General features: G+C 47.2%; 1 protein-coding gene across 1 annotated transcript in view; it reads right to left on the bottom strand.

Moving 5' to 3' along the window:
- Positions 1 to 36: 36 nt before the first annotated feature.
- Positions 37 to 27,362, bottom strand: part of LOC133574516 (uncharacterized) — a 29,397-nt gene continuing 2,071 nt past the window's right edge. Inside the window, exons 2-4 of the mRNA XM_072912035.1 lie at positions 13,233 to 26,582; positions 4,262 to 13,037; positions 37 to 4,135 (exon numbers count right to left, since the gene is read on the bottom strand). Coding sequence (XP_072768136.1) covers positions 37 to 4,135; positions 4,262 to 13,037; positions 13,233 to 26,582 — 26,225 coding nt within the window. The remainder of the gene's footprint in view (positions 4,136 to 4,261; positions 13,038 to 13,232; positions 26,583 to 27,362) is intronic.

Genomic DNA, 27,362 nt, shown 5'->3' with positions numbered 1-27,362 from the left:
CACAATTCAAAGAAAAAGTTTCCAACTGGTCCTGCCTCATTGTTTGGTCATATCCTGAGTGTCAGGCATTTGTTCTGGCCCACCGCCATCGTCTGGCCTGCCGTGTCCCGGCTCGCCGCCGTCGTCTGGCCTGCCGTGTCCCGGCTCGCCGCCGTCGTCCGGCCTGCCGTGTCCCGGCTCGCCGCCGTCGTCCGGCCTGCCGTGTCCCGGCTCGCCGCCGTCGTCCGGCCTGCCGTGTCCCGGCTCGCCGCCGTCGTCCGGCCTGCCGTGTCCCGGCTCGCCGCCGTCGTCCGGCCTGCCGTGTCCCGGCTCGCCGCCGTCGTCCGGCCTGCCGTGTCCCGGCTCGCCGCCGTCGTCGTCGTCCGGCCTGCTGTGTCCTGGCCCCCTGCCGTCGTCCGGCCTGCTGCCATTGTCTGGCCTGCTATGTCCCGGCCTGCCGGCATAGTCTGGCCAACTGCGTCCCGGCTTGCTATAGTTATTGTTGTGGCCATGGCCATCCTCTGAATTTTGACCATGTCCAGGCTCGTCGGTGTCACAGGGATTTCCCTCTTGATCTGGCCTATTGTGTCCAGGCCTTCCGCTTTGACCGTGGCCAGGCTTGATATTGTTGTGGCTGTATATGGGCCTACCACCATTGATGGGCCTGCGGTGTCCAGGCCTTCCGCCATTGTTGGACCAGCTGTGTCCTGGCCTGCCGTCAGGCTTCATGTTTACGGGCCTGCCGCCATCGTCGTCGGGCCTCTTTTGTCCGGGCCTGCCGCCGTCAGGCCTCCTTTGTCCGGGCCTGCCGTCGGGCCTCCTTTGTCCGGGCCTGCCGCCGTCGGGCCTCTTTTGTCCGGGCCTGCCGCCGTCGTCGGGCCTCTTTTGTCCGCCGCCGTCGTCGGGCCTCTTTTGTCCGCCGCCGTCGTCGGGCCTCTTTTGTCCGCCGCCGTCGTCGGGCCTCTTTTGTCCGCCGCCGTCGTCGGGCCTCCTTTGTCCGGGCCTGCCGCCGCCGTCGTCGGGCCTCTTTTGTCCGGGCCTGCCGCCGCCGTCGTCGGGCCTCTTTTGTCCGGGCCTGCCGCCGCCGTCGTCGTCCGGCCTCCTTTGTCCGGGCCTGCCGCCGCCGTCGTCCGGCCTCCTTTGGCCGGGCCTGCCGCCGTCGGGCCTCCTTTGGCCGGGCCTGCCGCCGTCGGGCCTCCTTTGGCCGGGCCTGCCGCCGTCGGGCCTCCTTTGGCCGGGCCTGCCGCCGTCGGGCCTCCTTTGGCCGGGCCTGCCGCCGTCGGGCCTCCTTTGGCCGGGCCTGCCGCCGTCGGGCCTCCTTTGGCCGGGCCTGCCGTGTCCAGGCCTGCTGTGTCCGGGCCTCCGGCCACTGTCAAGCCTGCTGTGTCCGGGCCTGCTTTGTCCAGGTTTGCCACCACAGTTAGCAGTAGTAATCATTTGTTCTGAAGATGTTACCAGAGGAGTTCTAATGCTTGGAAGATCAAAACTGGCTGTGCCAGGTGTAGTGCTATATACATCAGGACTGGTTGATATTGACGTTGTAGTTATTTCTGACAGTGTTACAAGATATGTAGGACTTTGTAGATCAGGACTAGTTGTTTCTGACAAAGTGAAAGTTGGTTCAAAAGGCGTTGTCACAAGTGAAGTTGTGGTGCTTGATACATAACGACTGGCTGTTTCTGACGCTGTAGTTGTTAATTCAGGAGGTATTTTCAAATGAGAAGTTTTTTTGCTCGGTACATTAGAACGGGTTGTTAATGGCAAGGCAGTATTTGGTTCAGAAGATGTTTTCACAAAAAGAATTGTATTGCTTAGTAGATCAGGACTGGCTTTCACTGAAAATGTTGATTTTGAAGGTGTCAAAAGATTATTTGGGAAGCTTGGTACAACAATAGTCGTTAGTGGGGTGGTACTTTGGTCAGAAAAGGATGTATCGAGAGGAGTTATGTTGCTTGGTTCATCATTAACGCGGTGTCCAGGTCTGCCACCCTCGACGGGCCAACTGTGTCCAGGCCTGCCATCAACATCGGGCTTACGGTGTCCGGGCTTTCTGCTGTTGATGGACCAGATGTGTTCGGGCTTGATGCTGCCGTCAGGCCCTTTGTGTCCGGGCCTACCTCCTACATCGAGCACCTTGTGTGCAGGCCTGTCTCCTACGTCGGACCCGTCGCCACTTTCAGGCCTATTTCCAATGTCAAGCCTGCTGTGTTTGGGCCTGCCATCATCGACTGACCAACTGTACCTGTCCCCACTGTCAAGCCTGCCCGCGTTGAAGGGCCAACTGCTTGCAGGCCTTTTGGCACTGTCAGGCCTGCTGCTACCGCTGTGACTGCTATGTACAGGCCTTCCCTTGTCGACAGGCCAGCTGTGTCCGGGCTTGCCGCCAACAGGCCAGCTCTGTATGGCTGTGCCAGTTGTGGTAGCTAATGACTCAAAAGGGGTTGTGACAAGAGTTATAAAGCTTTGTATATCAGAATTGGTTGTTTCTGGCAATGTAATAGTCGGTTCAGAAGGGGTTGTCACAAGAGAAGTTGTAATGCTTGGTAGATCAGGACTGGATATCACTGGCATTGTTGTTGATTGAGAAAGTGTCAAAAGATGAGTTGTGGTGCTTGGTTCAATAATAGTCAATGGGCTGGTACTTGGTTCAAAAGGGGATGTCTCGAGAGGAGTCATGCTAATTCCAGGCCTGCCGCTGTTGTCGGTCCAACTGTGTGCGGGCCTGCTGCCGTGGTCAGGCCTGAATACACCGCTGGGCATGTTATGTCCAGGCCTGCTTTTTGCGGGCCTGCCCCCGTCGACGGGCCAGCTATGTCCGGGCCTGCTGTGACCAGGTCTGCCGCCCCCGTCGACACGCCGGCTGTGTCCGGGCCTTCCGCCCCCGTCGATGGGCCAACTGTGTCCTGGCCTTGCGCCCCCGTCGATGGGCCAACTGTGTCCGGGCCTGCCTCCCCCGTAGATGGGCCAACCGTGTCCGGGCCTTCCGGCCCCGTCGATGGGCCGGATGTGTCCGGGCCTTCCGCCCCCGGCGCTGGGCCAGCTGTGTTTGGGCCTTCCGCCAATGTTTGGCCTTCTGTGTACGGCTGTGCCAAGTGTGGTGGCTTTTGGTTCAGAAGGGTTAATGACAAGAGTTGCAAGGCTTCGTACATCAGAACTGGTTGTTTCTGCCAAGGTAATAGTTTGTTCAGAATGGGTTGTCTCAAGAAGAGTTGTAATGCTTGGTAGATCAGGACTGGTTTTTAGTGAAAATGTTGATTTAGAAGGTGTCAAAAGAATAGTTGGGGAGCTTGGTACAACACTACTTGGTAGTGGGGTGGTACTTGGTTCAAAAAGGGATGTCTCGAGGGGAGTCTTGTTGCTTGGTCCATCAAGACTGCTATGCCTGCCCCTGTCGACGGGCCTGCCGCCGCTGTCTGGCCTGCTGCTGTGTACAGGCTTGCCCACTTTGACGGGCCAGTTATGTCCGGGCCTGCCGCTGCTGTCCAGCCTGCTGCTGTGTACGGGCCTGCCCCCGTCGACAGGCGAGCTGTGTTCGGGCCTACCATCACTGTCCGGCCTGCTGCTGTGCACGGGCCTTCCCCCGTCAACAGGCCAGCTGTGTCCGGGCCCAGCGTCGCTGTCCAGCCTGCTGCTGTGTATGGGACTTTCTCGGTCGACAGGCCAGCTGTGTCCGGGCCTGCCGCCGGTGTCTGGCCTGCTGCTGTGTACTGGTCTGCCCCCGTCGACAGGCCAGCTGTGTCCTAGCCTTCCGCCACTGTCTGGCCTGCTGATGTGTACAGGCCTTCCCCCATCGACGGGCCAGCTGTGTCCGGGCCTGCCGCCGCTAGTTTGTTCAGAAGGGGTTGTCACAAGAGGAGTTTTAATGCTTGGTAGATCAGGACTGGTTCTTACTGAAATTGTTGATTTAGAAGGTGTCAAAAGAATAGTTGGGGAGCTTGGTACGACAATAGTCGGTAGTGGGGTAGTACTTTGTTGAAAAGGGGATGCCTGGAGGGGAGTCCTGTTGCTTGGTTCATCAAGACTGCTATGCACGGGCCTTCCACCATCGACAGGCCAGCTGTGTCCGGGCCTGCCGCCGCTGTCTGGCCTACTGCTATGTACAGGCCTTTCACCGTCAACAGGCCAGCTGTGTCCGGGCCTTCCGCCACTGTCCGGCCTGCTGCTGTGTACGGGTCTTCCTCCGTCGACAGGCCAGCTGCCGCCGCTTTCTGGCCTGCTGCTATGTACAGGCCTTCCACCGTCAACAGGCCAGCTGTGTCCGGGCCTTCCGCCACTGTCCGGCCTGCTGCTGTGTACGGGCCTGTCCCCGTCGACGGGCCAGCTGTGTCCAGGCCTACTATTACTGTCCGGCCTGGTATGTACAGGACTGTCCCCGTCGATGGTCCAGCTGTGTCCGGGCCTGCCGCCAATGTTAGGCCTTCCGTGTACAGCTGTGTCATGTGTGGTGGCTTTTGATTCAGAAGGGTTAGTGACAAGAGTTGCAAGGCTTCGTACATCAAAACTGGTTGTTTCTGCCAAGGTAATAGGTTGTTCAGAAGGGGTTGTCACAAGAGGAGTTTCCATGCTTGGTAGATCAGGACTGTTTCTTAATGAAATTGTTGATTTAGAAGGAGTCAAAAGAATAGTTGGGGAGCTTGGTACGACAATAGTCGGTAGTGGGGTGGTACTTTGTTGAAAAGGGGATGTCTCGAGGGGAGTCCTGTTGCTTGGTTCATCAAGACTGCTATGCACGGGCCTGGCGCTGCTGTCTGGCCTGCTGATGTGTACAGGCCTGCCTACTTTGACGGGCCAGCTGTGTATGGGCCTCCCGCCACTTACAGGCCTGCTGCTGTGTACAGGCCTTCCCCCATCAACGGGCCAACTGTGTTCGGGGCTACTATCGCTGTCCGGCCTGCTGCTGTGTACGGGCCTTCCACCGTCGACAGGCCAGCTGTGTCCGGGCCTGCCGCCACTGTCTGGCCTGCTGCTATGTACAGGCCTTCCACCGTCAACAGGCCAGCTGTGTCCGGGCCTGCCGCCAATGTTAGGCCTTCTGTGTACAGCTGTGCCATGTGTGGTGGCTTTTGATTCAGAAGGGTTAGTGACAAGAGTTGCAAGGCTTCGTATATCAAAACTGGTTGTTTCTGCCAAGGAAATAGGTTGTTCAGAAGGGGTTGTCACAAGAGGAGTTTTAATGCTTGGTAGATCAGGACTGGTTCTTACTGAAATTGTTGATTTAGAAGGCGTCAAAAGTATAGTTGGGGAGCTTGGTACGACAATAGTCGGTCGTGGGGTGGTACTTTGTTGAAAAGGGGATGCCTCGAGGGGAGTCCTGTTGCTTGGTTCATCAAGACTGCTATGCACGGGCCTTCCACCGTCGACAGGCCAGCTGTGTCCGGGCCTGCCGCCGCTGTCTGGCCTGCTGCTATGTACAGGCCTTCCACCGTCATCAGGCCAGCTGTGTCCGGGCCTGCCGCCACTGTCCGGCCTGCTGCTGTGTACAGGCCTGCCCCCATCGACAGGCCAGCTGTGTACGGGCCTTCTGCCACTGTCCGGCCTGCTGCTGTGTACGGGCCTGTCCCCGTCGACGGGCCAGCTGTGTCCAGGCCTACTATTACTGTCCGGCCTGATGGTATATACAGGACTGTCCCCGTCGATGGTCCAGCTGTGTCCGGGCCTGCCACCAATGTTAGGCCTTCTGTGTACAGCTGTGCCATGTGTGGTGGCTTTTGATTCAGAAGGGTTAGTGACAAGAGTTGCAAGGCTTCGTACATCAAAACCGGTTGTTTCTGCCAAGGAAATAGGTTGTTCAGAAGGGGTTGTCACAAGAGGAGTTTTAATGCTTGGTAGATCAGGACTGGTTCTTACTGAAATTGTTGATTTAGAAGGCGTCAAAAGAATAGTTGGGGAGCTTGGTACGACAATAGTCGGTAGTGGGGTGGTACTTTGTTGAAAAGGGGTTGCCTCGAGGGGAGTCCTGTTGCTTGGTTCATCAAGACTGCTATGCACGGGCCTTCCACCGTCGACAGGCCAGCTGTGTCCGGGCCTGCCGCCGCTATCTGGCCTGCTGCTATGTACAGGCCTTCCACCGTCAACAGGCCAGCTGTGTCCGGGCCTGCCGCTGTGTACAGGCCTGCCCCCATCGACAGGCCAGCTGTGTCCGGGCCTTCCGCCACTGTCCGGCCTGCTGCTGTGTACGGGCCTGTCCCCGTCGACGGGCCAGCTGTGTCCAGGCCTACTATTACTGTCCGGCCTGATGGTATGTACAGGACTGTCCCCGTCGATGGTCCAGCTGTGTCCGGGCCTGCCGCCAATGTTAGGCCTTCTGTGTACAGCTGTGTCATGTGTGGTGGCTTTTGATTCAGAAGGGTTAGTGACAAGAATTGCAAGGCTTCGTACATCAAAACCGGTTGTTTCTGCCAAGGAAATAGGTTGTTCAGAAGGGGTTGTCACAAGAGGAGTTTTAATGCTTGGTAGATCAGGACTGGTTCTTACTGAAATTGTTGATTTAGAAGGCGTCAAAAGAATAGTTGGGGAGCTTGGTACCACAATAGTCGGTAGTGGGGTGGTACTTTGTTGAGAAGGGGATGCCTCGAGGGGAGTCCTGTTGCTTGGTTCATCAAGACTGCTATGCACGGGCCTCCCACCGTCGACAGGCCAGCTGTGTCCGGGCCTGCCGCCGCTGTCTGGCCTGCTGCTATGTACAGGCCTTCCACCGTCAACAGGCCAGCTGTGTCCGGGCCTGCCGCCACTGTCCGGCCTGCTGCTGTGTACAGGCCTGCCCCCATCGACAGGCCAGCTGTGTCCGGGCCTTCCGCCACTGTCCGGCCTGCTGCTGTGTACGGGCCTGTCCCCGTCGACGGGCCAGCTGTGTCCAGGCCTACTATTACTGTCCGGCCTGATGGTATGTACAGGACTGTCCCTGTCGATGGTCCAGCTGTGTCCGGGCCTGCCGCCAATGTTAGGCCTTCTGTGTACAGCTGTGCCATGTGTGGTGGCTTTTGATTCAGAAGGGTTAGTGACAAGAGTTGCAAGGCTTCGTACATCAAAACCGGTTGTTTCTGCCAAGGAAATAGGTTGTTCAGAAGGGGTTGTCACAAGAGGAGTTTTAATGCTTGGAGTTTTAATGCTTGGTAGATCAGGACTGGATCTTACTGAAATTGTTGATTTAGAAGGCGTCAAAAGAATAGTTGGGGAGCTTGGTACGACAATAGTCGGTAGTGGGGTGGTACTTTGTTGAAAAGAGGATGCCTCGAGGGGAGTCCTGTTGCTTGGTTCATCAAGACTGCTATGCACGGGCCTTCCACCGTCAACAGGCCAGCTGTGTCCGGGCCTGCCGCCGCTTTCTGGCCTGCTGCTATGTACAGGCCTTCTACCGTCAACAGGCCAGCTGTGTCCAGGCCTACTACTACTGTCCGGCCTGATGGTATGTACAGGACTGTCCCCGTCGATGGTCCAGCTGTGTCCGGGCCTGCCGCCAATGTTAGGCCTTCCGTGTACAGCTGTGCCATGTGTGGTGGCTTTTGATTCAGAAGGGTTAGTGACAAGAGTTGCAAGGCTTCGTATATCAAAACTGGTTGTTTCTGCCAAGGAAATAGGTTGTTCAGAAGGGGTTGTCACAAGAGGAGTTTTAATGCTTGGTAGATCAGGACTGGTTCTTACTGAAATTGTTGATTTAGAAGGCGTCAAAAGTATAGTTGGGGAGCTTGGTACGACAATAGTCGGTCGTGGGGTGGTACTTTGTTGTAAAGGGGATGCCTCGAGGGGAGTCCTGTTGCTCGGTTCATCAAGACTGCTATGCACGGGCCTTCCACCGTCGACAGGCCAGCTGTGTCCGGGCCTGCCGCTGTCTGGCCTACTGCTATGTACAGGCCTTCCACCGTCAACAGGCCAGCTGTGTCCGGGCCTTCCGCCACTGTCCGGCCTGCTGCTGTGTACGGGTCTTCCTCCGACGACAGGCCAGCTGTGTCCGGGCCTGCCGCCACTTTCTGGCCTGCTGCTATGTACAGGCCTTCCACCGTCAACAGGCCAGCTGTGTCCGGGCCTGCCGCCAATGTTAGGCCTTCTGTGTACAGCTGTGCCATGTGTGGTGGCTTTTGATTCAGAAGGGTTAGTGACAAGAGTTGCAAGGCTTCGTATATCAAAACTGGTTGTTTCTGCCAAGGAAATAGGTTGTTCAGAAGGGGTTGTCACAAGAGGAGTTTTAATGCTTGGTAGATCAGGACTGGTTTTTACTGAAATTGTTGATTTAGAAGGCGTCAAAAGTATAGTTGGGGAGCTTGGTACGACAATAGTCGGTCGTGGGGTGGTACTTTGTTGAAAAGGGGATGCCTCGAGGGGAGTCCTGTTGCTCGGTTCATCAAGACTGCTATGCACGGGCCTTCCACCGTCGACAGGCCAGCTGTGTCCGGGCCTGCCGCCGCTGTCCGGCCTGCTGCTGTGTACAGGCCTGCCCCCATCGACAGGCCAGCTGTGTCCGGGCCTGCCACCGCTGTCCGGCCTGCTGCTGTGTACAGGCCTGCCCCCTTCAACGGGCCAACTGTGTTGGGGCTTACTACCATCACTATCCGGCCTGCTGCTGTGTACAGGTCTGCCCCCGTTGACGGGCCACCTGTGTTCGGGCCTACCATCACTGTCCGGCCTGCTGCTGTGTACGGGCCTACCCCCTTTGACAGGCCAGTTGTGTCCGGGCCCGCTGCCAAAGTTAGGTCTTCTGCGTATAGCTGTGCCAGGTGTTGCAGTTGTTAATTTAACAGAGGTTGTGACAAGTGTTGTAAAGCTTTGTACATAAGAATTGGTTGTTTCTGGCAAGGTAACAATTGGTTCAGAAAGGCTTGTCACAAAGGAAGTTGTGGTGCTTTGTATATCTGGGCTGGTTGTTTCTGGTGTTGTAATTGTTGTTTCAGTAGGTGTTTGCCAATAAGAAGATTTGGTGCTTGGTACGTCAAGAATTGTTGCAGACACAATAGGTGTTTCTGAGGGTGTCACAAGAGCTGTAAGGCTTTGTACATTAGTGTTGGTTGTATCTGGTGTTGTAGTTATTTTAAGAGGTGTCAGCCAATCAGAAGATTCGGTGCTTGATGCATTAGTAATGGTTGTTTCTGGTAGTGTAGTTGTTGATTCAGGAGGTGTTGGCCAATTAGAAGATTTGGTGGTTAGTACATAAAGAGTTGTTCCTGATATTGTAGTTTCTGAAGGTGTCACAAGAGTAGTAGGGCTTCGCACATCAGTACTGGTTGTTTCTGGTGAATAAGCGGTTGGCCAATTAGAAGATTCGATGCTTGGTACATCAGGACTAGCAGTTTCTGGTAAGGTAGTGTTTTTTTTTGAGGGTGTCACAAGAGTGGTAGGGTTTTGGAAGTTAGGATTGGTTATTCCCTGCAAGGTGATACTTGGTGTAGAAGTGATTGTAACATGTGGAGTTGTAGGGTTTAATACATGAGAGCTGGTTGTTTCTATTGTCGTTAATTTAAATGGGGTTTTCCAATTCGAAGATTCTGTGCTTTGTTTATCCAGACTGGTTTTTGGTGTTGTAGTTGTTGATTCAGGAGGTGTTGGCCAATTATAAGAATTGGTGCTTGGTACATCTGGACTGGTTGTTTCTGGTGCTATTACAGGAGGTATTGACCATTGAGAAGATTTAATGATTGGTACATTAGAACTGGTGTTTTCTGGTGTTGTCATTTCTGAAGGTGCCAGAGGAGTTGTTGAGCTTCGTACACCAGGACGGGTTATTATTGCCATCATATTAGTTGGTTGAGAAGTGGTTGTCACAAGTGGCATTGTGGTGCTTGGTATATCAGAACTGGTTGTAGTTGTTGATTCAGGAGGCGTTGGCCAATTAGAAGATTTTGTGCTTGGTACAACAGAACTGGTTTCTGGCAAGGTAGTTTTTTTTGAGGGTGTCACAAGAGTTGTAGGGCTAGGTACATTAAGACTGGTTATTAATCGCAAGGTGATAGCTGGTTCAGAAGTGGCTGTCAAAACTGGAGTTGTAGAGCTTCGTACATCAGGACTGGTTAATACTGCCATCACATTAGTTGGTTCAGAAGTAGTTGTCACAAGTGGTGTTGTGAGGCTCGGTACATAAGGAATGGTTGTTTTTGATGTTGTAGTTAATTCAGGGGATGTTGGCCATTGAGAAGAATTGGTGCTTGGCCCATCAGGACTGGTTGTTTCTGGTTGTGTTGTAGTTTTTGAAGGTGTCACAAGAGTTGTAGGGCTTTGTACATGACTGGTTGTTAAGACCATCATATCAGTTGGTTCAAATGTGGTTGTTACAAGTGGAGTTGTAGGGCTTGGTACATCAGGACTGGTTGTTTCTTGTATTGTAGTTGTTAATTCAAGAGGTGTTGACCAATGAGAAGATTTGGTGCTTGGTGCATCAGGAATGGTCCTTTCTGGTGTTGTGGTTTTTGAAGGTGCCAAAGGAGTTGTTGAGCTTCGTACCTCACGACTGGTTATTACTGGCATCGTATTAGTTGGTTGAAAAGTGGTTGTCACAATTGGCGGTGTGGGGCTTGGTACATCAGAACTGGTTGTTTCTGATGTTTTTATTAATTCAGGGGATGTTGGCCATTGATAAGATATGGTGATTGGAACATCAGGACTGACTATTACTGGTAAGGTAGTAGTCTCTGAGAGTGTCACACGATTTGTAGGGCTTCGTACATCAGTACTGGTTGTTTCTAGGGTTGTAGTTAATTTAGGATGTTTTGTCCATTGAAAAGATTTGGTGCTTGGTACATCAGGACTAGTTGTTTCTTGTGTTATAGTTGTTGATTCAGTAGGTGTTGGCCAAATTGAAGATTTGGTGCTTGGTACATCATTAGTGGTTGTTTTTAGTGTTGCAGCTGTTGATTCAAGAGGCACCGTCCACTCAGAAGATTTGGTAGTTGGCATGTCAGAACTGGTGGTTTCGGTCGTTTCTGAAAGTGTCACAAGCGGTGTAGGGCTTGCCTCATCAGTACTTGTCGTTTCGGTTGTAGTTATTTCAGGAAGTGTTGACCAATGAGAAGATTTGGTGCTTGCAACATCAACATTGGTTGTTTCTGGTTGTGTTGTAGTTTCTGAAGGTGTCACAACAGTACTAGGGTTTTGTACATCAAGACTGGTTAAGGCCACCATATCAGTTGGTTCAGAAGTGGTTGTTACAAGTGGAGTTGTAGGGCTTGGTACATAAGCACTGGTTGTTTCTGGTACTGTAGTTGTTATTTCAGGAGATGTTGACCAATGAGAAGATTTGGTCCTTGGTGCATCAGGACTGGTCCTTTCTGGTGTTGTAGTTATTACAGGAGGTATTGACCATTCAGATGATTTAGTGATTGGTACATCAGAACTGGTGTTTTCTGGTGTTGCAGTTTCTGAAGGTGCCAGAGGAGTTGTTGAGCTTCGTACACCAGGACTGGTTATTACTGCCATCATATTAGTTGGTTGAGAAGTGGTTGTCACAAGTGGCGTTGTGGGGCTTGGTACAGCAGGACTGGTTGTTTTTGATGTAGTTAATTCAGGGGATGTTGGCCATTGAGAAGATTTGGTGCTTGGTAAATCAGCACTGGTTGTGGTTGTTGATTCAGGAGGCGTTGGCCAATTAGAAGATTTCGTGCTTGGTACAACAGAACTGGTTGTTTCTGGCAAGGTTTTTTTTTTTGAGGGTGTCACAAGAGTTGTAGGGCTCGGTTCATCAAGACTGCTATGCACGGGCCTTCCACCGTCGACAGGCCAGCTGTGTCCGGGCCTGCCGCTGTCTGGCCTACTGCTATGTACAGGCCTTCCACCGTCAACAGGCAAGCTGTGTCCGGGACTTCCACCACTGTCCGGCCTGCTGCTGTGTACGGGTCTTCCTCCGACGACAGGCCAGCTGTGTCCGGGCCTTCCGCCACTTTCTGGCCTGCTGCTGTGTACAGGCCTTCCCCCATCAACGGGCCAACTGTGTTCGGGGCTACCATCGCTGTCCGGCCTGCTGCTGTGTACAGGCCTGCCCCCATCGACAGGCCAGCTGTGTTGGGGCATACTACCATCACTATCCGGCCTGCTGCTGTGTACAGGTCTGCCCCCGTTGACGGGCCACCTGTGTTCGGGCCTACCATCACTGTCCGGCCTGCTGCTGTGTACGGGCCTACCCCCTTTGACAGGCCAGTTGTGTCCGGGCCTGCTGCCAAAGTTAGGTGTTCTGCGTATAGCTGTGCCAGGTGTTGCAGTTGTTAATTTAACAGAGGTTGTGACAAGTGTTGTAAAGCTTTGTACATAAGAATTGGTTGTTTCTGGCAAGGTAACAATTGGTTCAGAAAGGCTTGTCACAAAGGAAGTTGTGGTGCTTTGTACATCTGGGCTGGTTGTTTCTGGTGTTGTAATTGTTGTTTCAGTAGGTATTTGCCAATAAGAAGATTTGGTGCTTGGTTCGTCAAGAATTGTTGCTGGCACAATAGGTGTTTCTGAGGGTGTCACAAGAGTTGTAAGGCTTCGTACATTAGTGTTGGTTGTATTTGGTGTTGTAGTTATTTTAAGAGGTGTCAGCCAATCAGAAGATTCGGTGCTTGATGCATTAGTAATGGTTGTTTCTGGTAGTGTAGTTGTTGATTCAGGAGGTGTTGGCCAATTAGAAGATTTGGTGGTTTGTACATAAAGAGTTGTTCCTGATATTGTAGTTTCTGAAGGTGTCACAAGAGTAGTAGGGCTTCGCACATCAGTACTGGTTGTTTCTGGTGAATAAGCGGTTGGCCAATTAGAAGATTCGATGCTTGGTACATCAGGAATAGCAGTTTCTGGTAAGGTAGTGGTTTTTTTTGAGGGTGTCACAAGAGTGGTAGGGTTTTGGAAGTTAGGATTGGTTATTCCCTGCAAGGTGATACTTGGTGTAGAAGTGATTGTAACATGTGGAGTTGTAGGGTTTAATACATGAGAGCTGGTTGTTTCTATTGTCGTTAATTTAAATGGGGTTTTCCAATTCGAAGATTCTGTGCTTTGTTTATCCAGACTGGTTTTTGGTGTGGTAGTTGTTGATCCAGGAGGTGTTGGCCAATTATAAGAATTGGTGCTTGGTACATCTGAACTGGTTGTTTCTGGTGCTATTACAGGAGGTATTGACCATTGAGATTTGTTTTTTGGTGTTTTTGTCATTTCTAAAGGTGTCACACGAGTTCTAGGGTTTTGTACATCAGGACTGGTTGTTAAGGCCATCATATCAGTTGGTTCAGAAGTCGTTGTTACAAGTAGAGTTGAAGGGCTTGGTACATAAGGATTGGTTGTTTCTGGTGTTGTAGTTATTACAGGAGGTATTGACCATTGAGAAGATTTAATGATTGGTACATTAGAACTGGTGTTTTCTGGTGTTGTCATTTCTGAAGGTGCCAGAGGAGTTGTTGAGCTTCGTACACCAGGACGGGTTATTATTGCCATCATATTAGTTGGTTGAGAAGTGGTTGTCACAAGTGGCATTGTGGTGCTTGGTATATCAGAACTGGTTGTAGTTGTTGATTCAGGAGGCGTTGGCCAATTAGAAGATTTTGTGCTTGGTACAACAGAACTGGTTTCTGGCAAGGTAGTTTTTTTTGAGGGTGTCACAAGAGTTGTAGGGCTAGGTACATTAAGACTGGTTATTAATCGCAAGGTGATAGCTGGTTCAGAAGTGGCTGTCAAAACTGGAGTTGTAGAGCTTCGTACATCAGGACTGGTTAATACTGCCATCACATTAGTTGGTTCAGAAGTAGTTGTCACAAGTGGTGTTGTGAGGCTCGGTACATAAGGAATGGTTGTTTTTGATGTTGTAGTTAATTCAGGGGATGTTGGCCATTGAGAAGAATTGGTGCTTGGCCCATCAGGACTGGTTGTTTCTGGTTGTGTTGTAGTTTTTGAAGGTGTCACAAGAGTTGTAGGGCTTTGTACATGACTGGTTGTTAAGACCATCATATCAGTTGGTTCAAATGTGGTTGTTACAAGTGGAGTTGTAGGGCTTGGTACATCAGGACTGGTTGTTTCTTGTATTGTAGTTGTTAATTCAAGAGGTGTTGACCAATGAGAAGATTTGGTGCTTGGTGCATCAGGAATGGTCCTTTCTGGTGTTGTGGTTTTTGAAGGTGCCAAAGGAGTTGTTGAGCTTCGTACCTCACGACTGGTTATTACTGGCATCGTATTAGTTGGTTGAAAAGTGGTTGTCACAATTGGCGGTGTGGGGCTTGGTACATCAGAACTGGTTGTTTCTGATGTTTTTATTAATTCAGGGGATGTTGGCCATTGATAAGATATGGTGATTGGAACATCAGGACTGACTATTACTGGTAAGGTAGTAGTCTCTGAGAGTGTCACACGATTTGTAGGGCTTCGTACATCAGTACTGGTTGTTTCTAGGGTTGTAGTTAATTTAGGATGTTTTGTCCATTGAAAAGATTTGGTGCTTGGTACATCAGGACTAGTTGTTTCTTGTGTTATAGTTGTTGATTCAGTAGGCGTTGGCCAATTAGAAGATTTTGTGCTTGGTACAACAGAACTGGTTTCTGGCAAGGTAGTTTTTTTTGAGGGTGTCACAAGAGTTGTAGGGCTAGGTACATTAAGACTGGTTATTAATCGCAAGGTGATAGCTGGTTCAGAAGTGGCTGTCAAAACTGGAATTGTAGGGCTTGGTACATCAGGACTGGTGTTTTCTGGTGTTGTAGTTTCTGAAGGTGGCACAAGAGTTGTAGAGTTTCGTACATCAGGACTGGTTATTACTGCCATCACATTAGTTGGTTCAGAAGTAGTTGTCACAAGTGGTGCTGTGAGGCTCGGTACATAAGGAATGGTTGTTTTTGATGTTGTAGTTAATTCAGGGGATGTTGGCCATTGAGAAGAATTGGTGCTTGGCCCATCAGGACTGGTTGTTTCTGGTTGTGTTGTAGTTTTAGAAGGTGTCACAAGCGTTGTAGGGCTTTGTACATGACTGGTTGTTAAGACCATCATATCAGTTGGTTCAAAAGTGGTTGTTACAAGTGGAGTTGTAGGGCTTGGTACATCAGGACTGGTTGTTTCTTGTATTGTAGTTGTTAATTCAAGAGGTGTTGACCAATGAGAAGATTTGGTGCTTGGTGCATCAGGAATGGTCCTTTCTGGTGTTGTGGTTTTTGAAGGTGCCAAAGGAGTTGTTGAGCTTCGTACCTCACGACTGGTTATTACTGGCATCGTATTAGTTGGTTGAAAAGTGGTTGTCACAATTGGCGGTGTGGGGCTTGGTACATCAGAACTGGTTGTTTCTGTTTGTGTTGTAGTTTCTGAAGGTGTCAGAAGATTTGTAGAGCTTCGTACATCAGCAATGGTTGTTTCTGAAGTTGAAGTTAATTGATGTGTTTGCCATTTGGAAGATTTGGCGCTTGGTCCATCAGGACTGGTTGATTCTGGTTGTGTTGTAGTTTCTGAAGGTGGCACAAGAGTCGCAGAGCTTCGTACATCAAGACTGGTTATTACTGCCATCGCATTAGTTTGTTCAGAAGTGGTTGTCACAAGTGGTGTTGTGAGGCTTGGTACATCAGTACTGGTTGTTTCTGATGTTTTTATTAATTCAGGGGATGTTGGCCATTGATAAGATATGGTGATTGGAACATCAGGACTGACTATTGCTGGTAAGGTAGTAGTCTCTGAGAGTGTCACACGATTTGTAGGGCTTCGTACATCAGTACTGGTTGTTTCTAGGGTTGTAGTTAATTTAGGATGTTTTGTCCATTGAAAAAATTTGGTGCTTGGTACATCAGGACTAGTTGTTTCTTGTGTTATAGTTGTTGATTCAGTAGGTGTTGGCCAAATTGAAGATTTGGTGCTTGGTACATCATTAGTGGTTGTTTTTAGTGTTGCAGCTGTTGATTCAAGAGGCGCCGTCCCCTCAGAAGATTTGGTAGTTGGCATGTCAGAACTGGTGGTTTCGGTCGTTTCTGAAAGTGTCACAAGCGGTGTAGGGCTTGCCTCATCAGTACTTGTCGTTTCGGTCGTAGTTATTTCAGGAAGTGTTGACCAATGAGAAGATTTGGTGCTTGCAACATCAACATTGGTTGTTTCTGGTTGTGTTGTAGTTTCTGAAGGTGTCACAACAGTACTAGGGTTTTGTACATCAAGACTGGTTAAGGCCACCATATCAGTTGGTTCAGAAGTGGTTGTTACAAGTGGAGTTGTAGGGCTTGGTACATAAGCACTGGTTGTTTCTGGTACTGTAGTTGTTAATTCAGGAGATGTTGACCAATGAGAAGATTTGGTCCTTGGTGCATCAGGACTGGTCCTTTCTGGTGTTGTAGTTATTACAGGAGGTATTGACCATTCAGATGATTTAGTGATTGGTACATCAGAACTGGTGTTTTCTGGTGTTGCAGTTTCTGAAGGTGCCAGAGGAGTTGTTGAGCTTCGTACACCAGGACTGGTTATTACTGCCATCATATTAGTTGGTTGAGAAGTGGTTGTCACAAGTGGCGTTGTGGGGTTTGGTACAGCAGGACTGGTTGTTTTTGATGTAGTTAATTCAGGGGATGTTGGCCGTTGAGAAGATTTGGTGCTTGGTAAATCAGAACTGGTTGTGGTTGTTGATTCAGGAGGCGTTGGCCAATTAGAAGATTTCGTGCTTGGTACAACAGAACTGGTTGTTTCTGGCAAGGTTTTTTTTTTTGAGGGTGTCACAAGAGTTGTAGGGCTTGGTACATTAAGACTGGTTATTAATCGCAAGGTGATAGTTGGTTTAAAAGTGGCTGTCAAAACTGGAATTGTGGGGCTTGGTACATCAGGACTGGCTGTTTTTGATTTAGTTAATTCAGGGGATGTTGGCCATTGAGAAGATTTGGTGCTTGGCCAATCAGGACTGGTTGTTTCTGGTTTTGTAGTTTCTGAAGGTGTCACAAGAGTCGTAATGGTTGTTTCTGGAGTTAGAGTTAATTGAGGGGGTGTTGGCCAGTGAAACGATTTGGTGCGAAGTACATCAGTACTGGTGGTTTCTGGTGTTGTACTTTCTGAAGGTGTCACACGAAATGTAGGGATACTTACATCAGTACTGGTTGTTTTTGATGTAATTAATTCAGGGGATGTTGGCCATTGAGAAGATTTGGTGCTTGGCCCATCAGGACTGGTTGTTTCTGGTTGTGTTGTAGTTTTAGAAGGTGTCACAAGAGTTGTAGAGCTTTGTACATGACTGGTTGTTAAGACCATCATATCAGTTGGTGCAGAAGTGGTTGTTACAAGTGGAGTTGTAGGGCTTGGTACATCAGGACTGGTTGTTTCTTGTATTGTAGTTAATTCAAGAGGTGTTGACCAATGAGAAGATTTGGTGCTTGGTGCGTCAGGAATGGTCCTTTCTGGTGTTGTGGTTTCTGAAGGTGCCAAAGGAGTTGTTGAGCTTCGTACCTCACGACTGGTTATTACTGGCATCGTTTTAGTTGGTTGAGAAGTGGTTGTCACAATTGGCGTTGTGGGGCTTGGTACATCAGAACTGTGGTTTTCTAGAGTTGTAGTTAATTCAGGAGGTTTTGTCCATTGAGAAGATTTGGTGCTTGGTACATCAAGCCTGGTTGTTTCTGGTTGTGTTGTAGTTTTTGAAGGTGTCACAAGAGGTGTAGAGCTTCGTACATCAGAAATGGTTTTTTCTAAAGTTGAAGTTAATTGAGGTGTTGTCCATTGAGAATATTTGGTGCTTGGTATATCAGGACTGGTTGTTTCTGGTATTTTAGTTGTTAAATCGGGAGGTGTAGACCATCGTGAAGATGTGGTGCTTGGTACACCAGAACTGGTGTTTTCTGGTGTTGTAGTTTCTGAAGGTGGCACAAGAGTTGCAGAGCTTCGTACATCAAGACTGGTTGTTGCTGCCATCGCATTAGTTTGTTCAGAAGTGGTTGTCACAAGTGGTGTTGTGAGGCTTGGTACATAAGGAATGGTTGTTTTTGATGTTGTAGTTAATTCAGGGGATGTTGGCCATTGAGAAGAATTGGTGCTTGGCCCATCAGGACTGGTTGTTTCTGGTTGTGTTGTAGTTTTAGAAGGTGTCACAAGAGTTGTAGAGCTTTGTACATGACTGGTTGTTAAGACCATCATATCAGTTGGTGCAGAAGTGGTTGTTACAAGTGGAGTTGTAGGGCTTGGTACATCAGGACTGGTTGTTTCTTGTATTGTAGTTAATTCAAGAGGTGTTGACCAATTAGAAGATTTGGTGCTTGGTGCGTCAGGAATGGTCCTTTCTGGTGTTGTGGTTTCTGAAGGTGCCAAAGGAGTTGTTGAGCTTCGTACCTCACGACTGGTTATTACTGGCATCGTTTTAGTTGGTTGAGAAGTGGTTGTCACAATTGGCGTTGTGGGGCTTGGTACATCAGAACTGTGGTTTTCTAGAGTTGTAGTTAATTCAGGAGGTTTTGTCCAATGAGAAGATTTGGTGCTTGGTACATCAAGCCTGGTTGTTTCTGGTTGTGTTGTAGTTTTTGAAGGTGTCACAAAAGGTGTAGAGCTTCGTACATCAGAAATGGTTGTTTCTAAAGTTGAAGTTAATTGAGGTGTTGTCCATTGAGAATATTTGGTGCTTGGTATATCAGGACTGGTTGTTTTTGGTATTTTAGTTGTTAAATCGGGAGGTGTTGACCATCGTGAAGATGTAGTGCTTGGTACACCAGGACTGGTGTTTTCTGGTGTTGTAGTTTCTGAAGGTGGCACAAGAGTTGCAGAGCTTCGTACATCAAGACTGGTTGTTTCTTGTATTGTAGTTAATTCAAAAGGTGTGGACCAATGAGAAGATTTGGTGCTTGGTGCGTCAGGAATGGTCCTTTCTGGTGTTGTGGTTTCTGAAGGTGCCAAAGGAGTTGTTGAGCTTCGTACCTCACGACTGGTTATTACTGGCATCGTTTTAGTTGGTTGAGAAGTGGTTGTCACAATTGGCGTTGTGGGGCTTGGTACATCAGAACTGTGGTTTTCTAGAGTTGTAGTTAATTCAGGAGGTTTTGTCCATTGAGAAGATTTGGTGCTTGGTACATCAAGCCTGGTTGTTTCTGGTTGTGTTGTAGTTTTTGAAGGTGTCACAAGAGGTGTAGAGCTTCGTACATCAGAAATGGTTGTTTCTAAAGTTGAAGTTAATTGAGGTGTTGTCCATTGAGAAGATTTGGTGCTTGGTATATCAGGACTGGTTGTTTTTGGTATTTTAGTTGTTAAATCGGGAGGTGTTGACCATCGTGAAGATGTGGTGCTTGGTACACCAGGACTGGTGTTTTCTGGTGTTGTAGTTTCTGAAGGTGGCACAAGAGTTGCAGAGCTTCGTACATCAAGACTGGTTGTTTCTTGTATTGTAGTTAATTCAAGAGGTGTTGACCAATTAGAAGATTTGGTGCTTGGTGCGTCAGGAATGGTCCTTTCTGGTATTGTGGTTTCTGAAGGTGCCAAAGGAGTTGTTGAGCTTCGTACCTCACGACTGGTTATTACTGGCATCGTTTTAGTTGGTTGAGAAGTGGTTGTCACAATTGGCGTTGTGGGGCTTGGTACATCAGAACTGTGGTTTTCTAGAGTTGTAGTTAATTCAGGAGGTTTTGTCCATTGAGAAGATTTGGTGCTTGGTACATCAAGCCTGGTTGTTTCTGGTTGTGTTGTAGTTTTTGAAGGTGTCACAAGAGGTGTAGAGCTTCGTACATCAGAAATGGTTGTTTCTAAAGTTGAAGTTAATTGAGGTGTTGTCCATTGAGAATATTTGGTGCTTGGTATATCAGGACTGGTTGTTTCTGGTATTTTAGTTGTTAAATCAGGAGGTTTTGTCCATTGAGAAGATTTGGTGCTTGGTACATCAGGATTGGTTTTTCTTAGTGTTGCAGCTGTTGATTCAAGAGGCGCCAGCCCCTCAGAAAATTTGGTAGTTGGTATGTCCGAACTGGTTGTTTCGGTTGTTTCTGAAGGTGTCACAAGCGTTGTAGGGCTTCCCTCATCAGTACTGGTCGTTTCGGTCGTTGTTATTTCAGGAGGTGTTGACCAATGAGAAGATTTGGTGCTTGCAACATCAACATTTTTGGTTTCTGGTTGTGTTGTAGTTTCTGAATGTGTCACAAGAGTTCTAGGGTTTTGTACATCAGGACTGGTTAAGGCCACCGTATCAGTTGGTTCAGAAGTGGTTGTTACAAGTGGAGTTGTAGGGCTTGGTACATAAGGACTGGTTGTTTCTGGTATTGTAGTTGTTAATTCAAGAGATGTTGACCAATGAGAAGATTTGGTCCTTGGTGCATCAGGACTGGTCCTTTCTGGTGTTGTAGTTTTTGAAGGTCCTAGAGGAGTTGTTGAGCTTCGTACACCATGACTCGTTATTACTGCCATCATATTAGTTGGTTGAGAAGTGGTTGTCAGAAGTGGCGTTGTAGGGCTTGGTACATCAGGACTGGTTGTTTTTGATGTTGTAGTTAATTCAGGGGATGTTGGCCGTTGAGAAGATTTGGTGCTTGGTACATCAGGACTGGTTGTTTCTAGTTGTGTTGTAGTTTCTGAAGGTGTCACAAGAGTTGTAGAGATACGCACGTCAGTCAGGGTTTTTTTTGAAGTTGAAGTTAATTGAAGTGTTGTCCATTGAGAAGATTTGGTGCCTGGTATATCAGAACTGGTTGTAGTTGTTGATTCAGGAGGCGTTGGCCAATTGGAAAATTTTGTGCTTGGTACAACAGAACTAGTTGTTTCTAGCAAGGTAGTTTTTTTTGAGGGTGTCACAAGAGTTGTAAGGCTAGGTACATTAAAACTGGTTATTAATCGCAAGGTGATAGTTGGTTCAGAAGTGGCTGTCAAAACTGGAATTGTGGGGCTTGGTACATCAGGACTGGTGTTTTCTAGTGGTGTAGTTTCTGAAGGTGGCACAAGAGTTGTAGAGCTTCGTACATCAGGACTGGTTATTACTGCCATCACATTAGTTGGTTCAGAAGTGGTTGTCACAAGTGGTGTTGTGAAGCTTGGTACATCAGGTCTGGTTGTTTTTGATGTAGTTAATTCAGGGGATGTTGGCCATTGAGAAGATTTGGTGCTTGGCCAACCAGGACTGGTTGTTTCTGGTTTTGTAGTTTCTGAAGGTGTCACAGGAGTTGTATGGCTTTGTACATCAGTAACGGTTGTTTCTGGAGTTAGAGTTAATTGAGGTGTTGGCCATTGAAACGATTTGGTGCTTGGCCCATCAGGACTGGTGGTTTCTGGTTGTGTTGTAGTTTTTGGAGGTGTCACAACAGTTGTAGGACTTTGTACATGACTGGTTGTTAAGACCATCATATTAGTTGGTTCAGAAGTGGTTGTCACAATTGGCGTAGTGGGGTTTGGTATATCAGAACTGGTTGTTTCTGGTTGTGTTGTAGTTTCTAAAGGTGTCAGAGTTGTAGTACTTTGTACATCAGTAAAGGTTGTTTGTGAAGTTGAAGTTAATTGAGGTGTTTGCCTTTTAGAAGATTTGGTGCTTTGTAAATCAAGCCTGGTTGTTTCTGGTTGTGTTGTAGTTTCTGAAGGTGTCACAAGAGATGTAGAGCTTTGTACATCAGTAATGGTTGTTTCTGAAGTTGAAGTTAATTGAGGTGTTGGCCATTGAGAAGATTTGGTGCTTGGTACATCAGGACGGGTTGTTTCTGGTTGTGTTGTAGTTTCTGAAGTTGTCACAAGAGATGTAGAGCTTTGTACATCAGTAATGGTTGTTTCTGAAGTTGAAGTTAATTCAGGTGTTGTCCATTGAGAATCTTTGGTGCTTGGTAAATCAATCCTGGTTGTTTCTGGCTGTGTTGTAGTTTCTGAAGGTGTCACAAGAAACGTAGAGCTTCGTACATCAGTAATGGTTGTTTCTAAAGTTGAAGTTAATTGAGGTGTTGTCCATTGAGAAGATTTGGTGCTTGGTATATCAGGACTGGTTGTTTCTGGTATTTTAGTTGTTAAATCAGGAGGTGTTGACCATTGTGAAGATTTGGTGCTTGGTACATCAGGACTGGTGTTTTCTGGTGTTGTAGTTTCTGAAGGTGGCACAAGAGTTGCAGAGCTTCGTACATCAAGACTGGTTATTACTGCCATCGCATTAGTTTGTGCAGAAGTGGTTGTCACAAGTGGTGTTGTGAGGCTTGGTACATAAGGAATGGTTATTTTTGATGTTGTAGTTAATTCAGGGGACGTTGGCCTTTGAGAATAATTGGTGCTTGGCCCATCAGGATTGGTTGTTTCTGGTTGTGTTGAAGTTTTTGAAGGTGTCACAAGAATTGTAGGACTTTGTACATGACTGGTTGTTAAGACCATCATATTAGTTGGTTCAGAAGTGGTTGTTACAAGTGGAGTTGTAGGGGTTAGTACATCAGGACTGGTTGTTTCTTGTATTGTAGTTGTTAATTCAGGAGGTGTTGACCAATGAGAAGATTTGGTGCTTGGTGCATCAGGAATGATCCTTTCTGGTGTTGTAGTTTCTGAAGGTGCCAAAGGAGTTGTTGAGCTTCGTACCTCACGACTGGTTATTACTGGCATCGTATTAGTTGGTTGAGAAGTGGTTGTCACAATTGGCGTTGTGGGGTTTGGTACATCAGAACTGGTTGTTTCTGGTTGTGTTGTAGTTTCTGAAGGTGTCAGAGTTGTAGTACTTTGTACATCAGTAAAGGTTGTTTGTGAAATTGAAGTTAATTGAGGTGTTGTCCATTGAGAAGATTTGGTGCTTGGTATATCAGGACTGGTTGTTTCTGGTATTTTAGTTGTTAAATCAGGAGGTGTTGACCATTGTGAAGATTTGGTGCTTGGTACATCAGGACTGGTGTTTTCTGGTGTTGTAGTTTCTGAAGGTGGCACAAGAGTTGCAGAGCTTCGTACATCAAGACTGGTTATTACTGCCATCACATTAGTTTGTGCAGAAGTGGTTGTCACAAGTGGTGTTGTGAGGCTTGGTACATAAGGAATGGTTATTTTTGATGTAGTTAATTCAGGGGACGTTGGCCTTTGAGAATAATTGGTGCTTGGCCCATCAGGATTGGTTGTTACTGGTTGTGTTGAAGTTTTTGAAGGTGTCACAAGAATTGTAGGACTTTGTACATGACTGGTTGTTAAGACCATCATATTAGTTGGTTCAGAAGTGGTTGTTACAAGTGGAGTTGTAGGGGTTAGTACATCAGGACTGGTTGTTTCTTGTATTGTAGTTGTTAATTCAGGAGGTGTTGACCAATGAGAAAATTTGGTGCTTGGTGCATCAGGAATGATCCTTTCTGGTGTTGTAGTTTCTGAAGGTGCCAAAGGAGTTGTTGAGCTTCGTAACTCACGACTGGTTATTACTGGCATCGTATTAGTTGGTTGAGAAGTGGTTGTCACAATTGGCGTTGTGGGGTTTGGTACATCAGAACTGGTTGTTTCTGGTTGTGTTGTAGTTTCTGAAGGTGTCAGAGTTATAGTACTTCGTACATCAGTAAAGGTTGTTTGTGAAGTTGAAGTTAATTGAGGTGTTTGCCATTTAGAAGATTTGGTGCTTGGTAAATCAAGCCTGGTTGTTTCTGGTTGTGTTGTAGTTTCTGAAGGTGTCACAAGAGATGTAGAGCTTTGTACATCAGTAATGGTTGTTTCTGAAGTTGAAGTTAATTGAGGTGTTGGCTTTTGAGAAGATTCAGTGCTTGGTACATCAGGACGGGTTGTTTCTGATTGTGTTGCAGTTTCTGAGGGTGTCACAAGAGATGTAGAGCTTTGTACATCAGTAATGGTTGTTTCTGAAGTTGAAGTTAATTCAGGTGTTGTCCATTGAGAAGATTTGGTGCTTGGTGAATCAAGCCTGGTTGTTTCTGGCTGTGTTGTAGTTTCTGAAGGTGTCACAAGAGACGTAGAGCTTTGTACATCAGTAATGGTTGTTTCTAAAGTTGAAGTTAATTGATGTGTTGTCCATTGAGAAGATTTGGTGCTTGGTATATCAGGACTGGTTGTTTCTGGTATTTTAGTTGTTAAATCAGGAGGTGTTGACCATTGTGAAGATTTGGTGCTTGGTACATCAGGACTGGTGTTTTCTGGTGTTGTAGTTTCTGAAGGTAGCACAAGAGTTGCAGAGCTTCGTACATCAAGACTGGTTATTACTGCCATCGCATTAGTTTGTGCAGAAGTGGTTGTCACAAGTGGTGTTGTGAGGCTTGGTACATAAGGAATGGATATTTTTGATGTAGTTAATTCAGGGGACGTTGGCCTTTGAGAATAATTGGTGCTTGGCCCATCAGGATTGGTTGTTTCTGGTTGTGTTGAAGTTTTTGAAGGTGTCACAAGAGTTGTAGGACTTTGTACATGACTGGTTGTTAAGACCATCATATTAGTTGGTTCAGAAGTGGTTGTTACAAGTGGAGTTGTAGGGGTTAGTACATCAGGACTGGTTGTTTCTTGTATTGTAGTTGTTAATTCAGGAGGTGTTGACCAATGAGAAAATTTGGTGCTTGGTGCATCAGGAATGATCCTTTCTGGTGTTGTAGTTTCTGAAGGTGCCAAAGGAGTTGTTGAGCTTCGTAACTCACGACTGGTTATTACTGGCATCGTATTAGTTGGTTGAGAAGTGGTTGTCACAATTGGCGTTGTGGGGTTTGGTACATCAGAACTGGTTGTTTCTGGTTGTGTTGTAGTTTCTGAAGGTGTCACAAGAGACGTAGAGCTTCGTACATCAGTAATGGTTGTTTCTAAAGTTGAAGTTAATTGAGGTGTTGTCCATTGAGAAGATTTGGTGCTTGGTATATCAGGACTGGTTGTTTCTGGTATTTTAGTTGTTAAATCAGGAGGTGTTGACCATTGTGAAGATTTGGTGCTTGGTAAATCAATCCTGGTTGTTTCTGGCTGTGTTGTAGTTTCTGAAGGTGTCACAAGAGACGTAGAGCTTCGTACATCAGTAATGGTTGTTTCTAAAGTTGAAGTTAATTGAGGTGTTGTCCATTGAGAAGATTTGGTGCTTGGTATATCAGGACTGGTTGTTTCTGGTATTTTAGTTGTTAAATCAGGAGGTGTTGACCATTGTGAAGATTTGGTGCTTGGTACATCAGGACTGGTGTTTTCTGGTGTTGTAGTTTCTGAAGGTAGCACAAGAGTTGCAGAGCTTCGTACATCAAGACTGGTTATTACTGCCATTGCATTAGTTTGTGCAGAAGTGGTTGTCACAAGTGGTGTTGTGAGGCTTGGTACATAAGGAATGGTTGTTTTTGATGTTGTAGTTAATTCAGGGGATGTTGGCCTTTGAGAATATTTGGTGCTTGGCCCATCACGATTGGTTGTTTCTGGTTGTGTTGAGGTTTTTGAAGGTGTCACAAGAGTTGTAGGGCTTCGTACATCAGTACTGGTTGTTTTTAGAGTTGTAGCTGTTGATTCAAGAGGCGCCGGGCCCTCAGAAGATTTGGTAGTTGGTATGTCAGAACTGGTTGTTTCGGTCGTTTCTGAAGGTGTCACAAGCGGTGTAGGGCTTCTCTCATCAGTACTGGTCGTTTCGGTTGTTATTTCAGGAGGTGTTGACCAATGAGAAGATTTGGTGCTTGCAACATCAACATTGTTGGTTTCTGGTTGTGTTGTAGTTTCTGAATGTGTCACAAGAGTTCTAGGGTTTTGTACATCAGGACTGGTTAAGGCCACCATATCAGTTGGTTCAGAAGTTGTTGTTACAAGCGGAGTTGTAGGGCTTGATACATAAGGACTGGTTGTTTCCGGTATTGTAGTTGTTAATTCAGGAGATGTTGACCAATGAGAAGATTTGGTCCTTGGTGCATCAGGACTGGTCCTTTCTGGTGTTGTAGTTATTACAGGGGGTATTGACCATTCAGAAGATTTAGTGATTGGTACATAAGAACTGGTGTTTTCTGGTGTTGTAGGTTCTGAAGGTGCCAGAGGAGTTGTTGAGCTTCGTACACCAGGACTGGTTATTACTGCCATCATATTAGTTGGTTGAGAAGTGGTTGTCACAAGTGGCGTTGTGGGGTTTGGTACATCAGGACTGGTTGTTTTTGATGTAGTTAATTCAGGGGATGTTGGCCATTGAGAAGATTTGGGGCTTGGTACATCAGGACTGGTTGTTTCTAGTTGTGTTGTAGTTTCTGAAGGTGTCACAAGAGTTGTAGAGATACGCACATCAGTCAGGGTTTTTTTTGAAGTTGAAGTTAATTGAAGTGTTATCCATTGAGAAGATTTGGTGCTTGGTATATCAGAACTGGTTGTTTCTGGCAAGGTAGTTTTTTTTGAGGGTGTCACAAGAGTTGCAAGGCTAGGTACATTAAGACTGGTTATTAATCGCAAGGTGATAGTTGGTTCAGAAGTGTCTGTCAAAACTGGAATTGTGGGGCTTGGTACATCAGGACTGGTGTTTTCTGGTGTTGAAGTTTCTGAAGGTGGCACAACAGTTGTAGAGCTTCGTACATCAGGACTGGTTATTACTGCCATCACATTAGTTGTTTCAGAAGTAGTTGTCACAAGTGGTGTTGTGAGGCTTGGTAAATCAGGACTGGTTGTTTTTGATGTAGTTAATTCAGGGGATGTTGGCCATTGAGAAGATTTGGTGCTTGGCCAATCAGGACTGGTTGTTTCTGGTTTTGTAGTTTCTGAAGGTGTCACAAGAGTTGTATGGCTTTGTACATCAGTAATGGTTGTTTCTGGAGTTCGAGTTAATTGAGGTGTTGGCCATTGAAACGATTTGGTGCGAAGTACATCAGTACTGGTGGTTTCTGGTGTTGTACTTTCTGAAGGTGTCACAAATGTAGGGATACTTACATCAGTACTGTTTGTTTTTGATGTAGTTAACTCAGGGGATGTTGGCCATTGAGAAGATTTGGTGCTTGGCCAATCAGGACTGGTTGTTTCTGGTTTTGTAGTTTCTGAAGGTGTCACAAGAGTTGTATGGCTTTGTACATGACTAGTTGTTGAGACCATCATATCAGTTGGTTCAGAAGTGGTTGTTACAAGTGGAGTTGTAGGGCTTGATACATCAGGACTGGTTGTTTCTTGTATTGTAGTTGTTAATTCAAAAGGTGTTGACCAATGAGAAGATTTGGTGCTTGGTGCATCAGGAATGGTCCTTTCTGGTGTTTTAGTTTGTGAAGGTGCCAAAGGAGTTGTTGAGCTTCGTACCTCATGACTGGTTATTGCTGGCATCATATTAGTTGGTTGAGAAGTGGTTGTCACAATTGGCGTTGTGGGGCTTGGTACATCAGAACTGGATTTTTCTGGTTGTGTTGTAGTTTCTGAAGGTGTCACAAGAGATGTAGAGCTTCGTACATCAGTAATGGTTGTTTCTAAAGTTGAAGTTAATTGAGGTGTTGTCCATTGATAAGATTTGGTGCTTGGTACATCAGGACTGGTGTTTTCTGGTGTTGTAGTTTCTGAAGGTGGCGCACGAGTTGCAGAGCTTCGTACATCAAGACTGGTTACTACTGCCATCGCATTAGTTTGTTCAGAAGTGGTTGTCACAAGTGGTGTTGTGAGGCTTGGTACATAAGGAATGGTTGTTTTTGATGTTGTAGTTAATT

Source organism: Nerophis lumbriciformis, linkage group LG32 (genome assembly GCF_033978685.3).
Source record: "Nerophis lumbriciformis linkage group LG32, RoL_Nlum_v2.1, whole genome shotgun sequence".
Taxonomy (NCBI): domain Eukaryota; kingdom Metazoa; phylum Chordata; class Actinopteri; order Syngnathiformes; family Syngnathidae; genus Nerophis; species Nerophis lumbriciformis.
Note: the sequence above shows the minus strand (reverse complement) of the source record. Positions and strands in the feature narration are given on the sequence as shown.